General features: G+C 43.7%; 1 protein-coding gene across 1 annotated transcript; it reads left to right on the top strand.

Moving 5' to 3' along the window:
- The first annotated feature begins 38 nt into the window (after positions 1 to 38).
- On the top strand, positions 39 to 2777 carry HOXC8 (homeobox C8). The gene is made up of 2 exons (XM_010147186.1): positions 39 to 474; positions 2485 to 2777. Exons 1-2 carry the CDS (start codon positions 39 to 41, stop codon positions 2775 to 2777), a joined length of 729 nt encoding a protein of 242 aa, XP_010145488.1.
- Positions 2778 to 3143: the final 366 nt, after the last annotated feature.

Raw genomic sequence — 3143 nt, forward strand, 5'->3', positions numbered from 1 at the left:
TTTTTTTTTTTTTTTTTTTTTTTTTGCATGCGAGGGTCATGAGTTCCTACTTTGTAAATCCGCTCTTTTCCAAGTACAAAGGCGGTGAATCGCTGGAGCCAACTTACTACGACTGCAGATTTCCACAAAGTGTTAGCAGGAGCCATGCTCTCGTGTATGGTCCGGGCACTACTGCTCCCACCTTCCAGCACCCTTCACACCACGTCCAAGAGTTTTTCCACCACGGAACCTCCAGCATCTCCAACTCTGGATACCAGCAAAACCCATGCGCCTTGGCGTGTCACGGAGACGCTTCTAAATTCTATGGATATGAAGCTCTACCGAGGCAATCGCTTTATGGTGCTCAGCAAGAGACGACTGTTGTACAATATCCTGACTGTAAATCGTCTTCCAACAGTAACTCTAGCGAGGGACAAGGGCATTTAAATCAAAATTCGTCTCCCAGTCTCATGTTCCCATGGATGAGACCTCACGGTTAGGACCTTTTTTTCCTCCTCCTTAAATGTTTTCCTTTATTTTTCTCTCTTTCTCTCTCTCTCTCTCTCTTCTCTCTGTCTGTCTGTCTGTATATATATGTATGCATATACAAGCACAAACATATATATAGATATGTAAACATGCACATACACACATATGCATACATATATATATATGGAAATATAAATATAAGAGGCATAGATGTAAAATATGAAAAGAATGAGCAGTTTTGTGCTAATGTTTCTTCTTTTTAGGAAGACCTTTGAAAGCAAACAAGGCAGCAGTTACTAGAGAGCCAGCAAGGTGATTCCCTGCAAAAGGCTTAAATCACAATAAAGTAAAACTTGTTTTTTATTGCTTGCCTTGAGGATAGGCAATAAGATACAGCTCCCACGAGGTTATTTGCATGTTGATAATACACCGCTCTTTAAAATGTCATATAGCCTTTCATAACCGCTGGGAGACGAAGCCTGAAAGGTGGGAACTTGTATTAGTAATACTTTACATCTGTTTCTTAAAGCCTCGAGATAAAAGTTTAAACAGAAAGGGAAACTTAGCTCAGAGCTATGGGGTGGGGTGGAGGAGAACAGGCTGCTGTCCTGGGTTAAAAAAAAAAAAATAAAAAAAAAGGGGGTGGGAAATTCAAAATAATTTGGGCTGAATGGGAACTTTGCTCATGTGAAGTCCAGATAATTGCACAGAAACCGAAATACTTCAAAGTACAAGTTTCCCCCACCTAAGGACCAAGGTTGCCTAGAAGCCTTGTTAATTCAAAACATGTGAAGGTTAGTGTTAATTTTAAGGACGATCTGAGCCCCCAGGTTTCCCCCCTCCTTCCCCCAGCAAAATTTAACAACAAAAAAGAAGAAGAAAAGAGAAAGGAGTTCTGGCTAATGGGGAGAGGATGTGGCCCAGAGGCTGGGAGATGGACGCGGAGGAAAAGACGTTATTTATCTAAGCTTTGACCTAGAGGTAGTCTCAAGGATGCAATCATTTCAAACTGGAGCATATTTTCTTTTCCTGCAAATAGCTTGTTTTTCTCATTAAGAAAAGACGGTGCAGAAGGAAGTGCAGGGGCTCAGCTGCACATACCTCACTCCTCTTTCTTTCTTTTTTGGCTCTCGCTGCAAATGTCCATCTCGAGTTGTTGCAAATACAATCCTTGTGTTTGCACAGGCAAATAGCCATCCCTGTCTGTGTGTGCTTTACAGGCACACACAGCCCCAGCCGAAGGGACGGGGATTTCACAGCGAATGCACATTCTCAGGGAGTAAATAATAGCAAAAAAAAAAAAAAAGGTGACCCTGAGTCTGTATTTTGGGAAGAATATTTGGACAAGGAAACACGAGTTGGACGTTTTGAGGAAAAGAAAGAAAGAGAGAAAGAGGGGGTGAGAGAGAGAAAGCAAGAAAGAGAAAGAGAAATAGGGAGAGAGAGAAAGCAAGAGAGAATGCAAGAAGGAAAAAAGGAAGAAAAAAGGAAAGACAGAAGAAAAGAAGGAAAAGAGAGACAGAAGGAAAGAGAAAGGGAGAAGGAAAAATGAATGGGGAGAAGGAGAAAGGCAGGAGAGGTTTTCATGGTGAACAATGCACCTTTCATAGGAAAACAGATATTTTTTTTTTATAAAATGGAGCTGCCCACCAGGACTCACCATCCAGAATCACCTTTTAGGATACTGGAAAGGTCTCTTTTGTGAATGAGCTTGACACACACCTCCCTGCACCCAGCCAAGCAGCCAGAGCAGAACACTCCCCAGGAAGAGCCAGGGAAGGGCAGTTGCCTGCCAGTATTAATAGCAATATCAACCCTATGATTATTAATAATCACCCAGCGACTTGCCTTTAGTGCCTTTAATATGCAAAGGGTTGAGAAGGGCTATTTTTGGGGGGTGGGAGGCAGCAGTTTCTCTAGGAAAATCTAGACAAGGGGGGGCTGGGGAGGGGTGGGGGGAGCAGAGCCTCCAAAGTGGGGAGAATTAAGAAGTTATTTGATGTTTGTGTCCTACAGCTCCCGGAAGACGCAGTGGCAGACAAACTTACAGCCGGTACCAGACCCTGGAGTTAGAAAAGGAGTTCCTCTTCAACCCGTATTTGACACGGAAGCGGCGGATTGAGGTCTCTCACGCCCTGGGACTGACCGAGAGACAAGTGAAGATCTGGTTCCAGAACAGGAGGATGAAGTGGAAAAAAGAAAACAATAAAGATAAGCTGCCGGGGGCCAGGGACGAGGAGAAAACGGAAGAAGAAGGGAATGAAGAAGAGGAAAAAGAAGAGGAGGAAAAAGAAGAAAGCAAGGACTGAGTTCTCAGCCCCTTGAAGTCTCGTTTTATGGCAGATGATAAATCGAGATGTTTACGACGGTCATTTGCTTTTATAGAGTATAGAATGGAGAGGCTCACACAGCAGTAACTACCTGTCAAACAGTTGTAGCCTTTTTTATTGTCATAGAAACTTCCCCTACTTTTCCCCCCCTCCTTTTTTTTAATAGCTGCGTTTTTAGTTCAATAAATACATAGTTGGCTTGACTGCAAGAGCAGGGTTGGGGTGGGGGCTAGGAAATAATATTCAACTATCCAGCAAAACAAAACCACCCCCAGCAGTCCTAAACCAAGCCTGGCAGCAAATGTCACCGCTCGTCCCCTGCTCCCTCCGCTCCCGCCCGCGAAG

The sequence above is a fragment of the Eurypyga helias genome, unplaced genomic scaffold, assembly GCF_000690775.1.
Source record: "Eurypyga helias isolate BGI_N326 unplaced genomic scaffold, ASM69077v1 scaffold14272, whole genome shotgun sequence".
Taxonomy (NCBI): Eukaryota; Metazoa; Chordata; class Aves; order Eurypygiformes; family Eurypygidae; genus Eurypyga; species Eurypyga helias.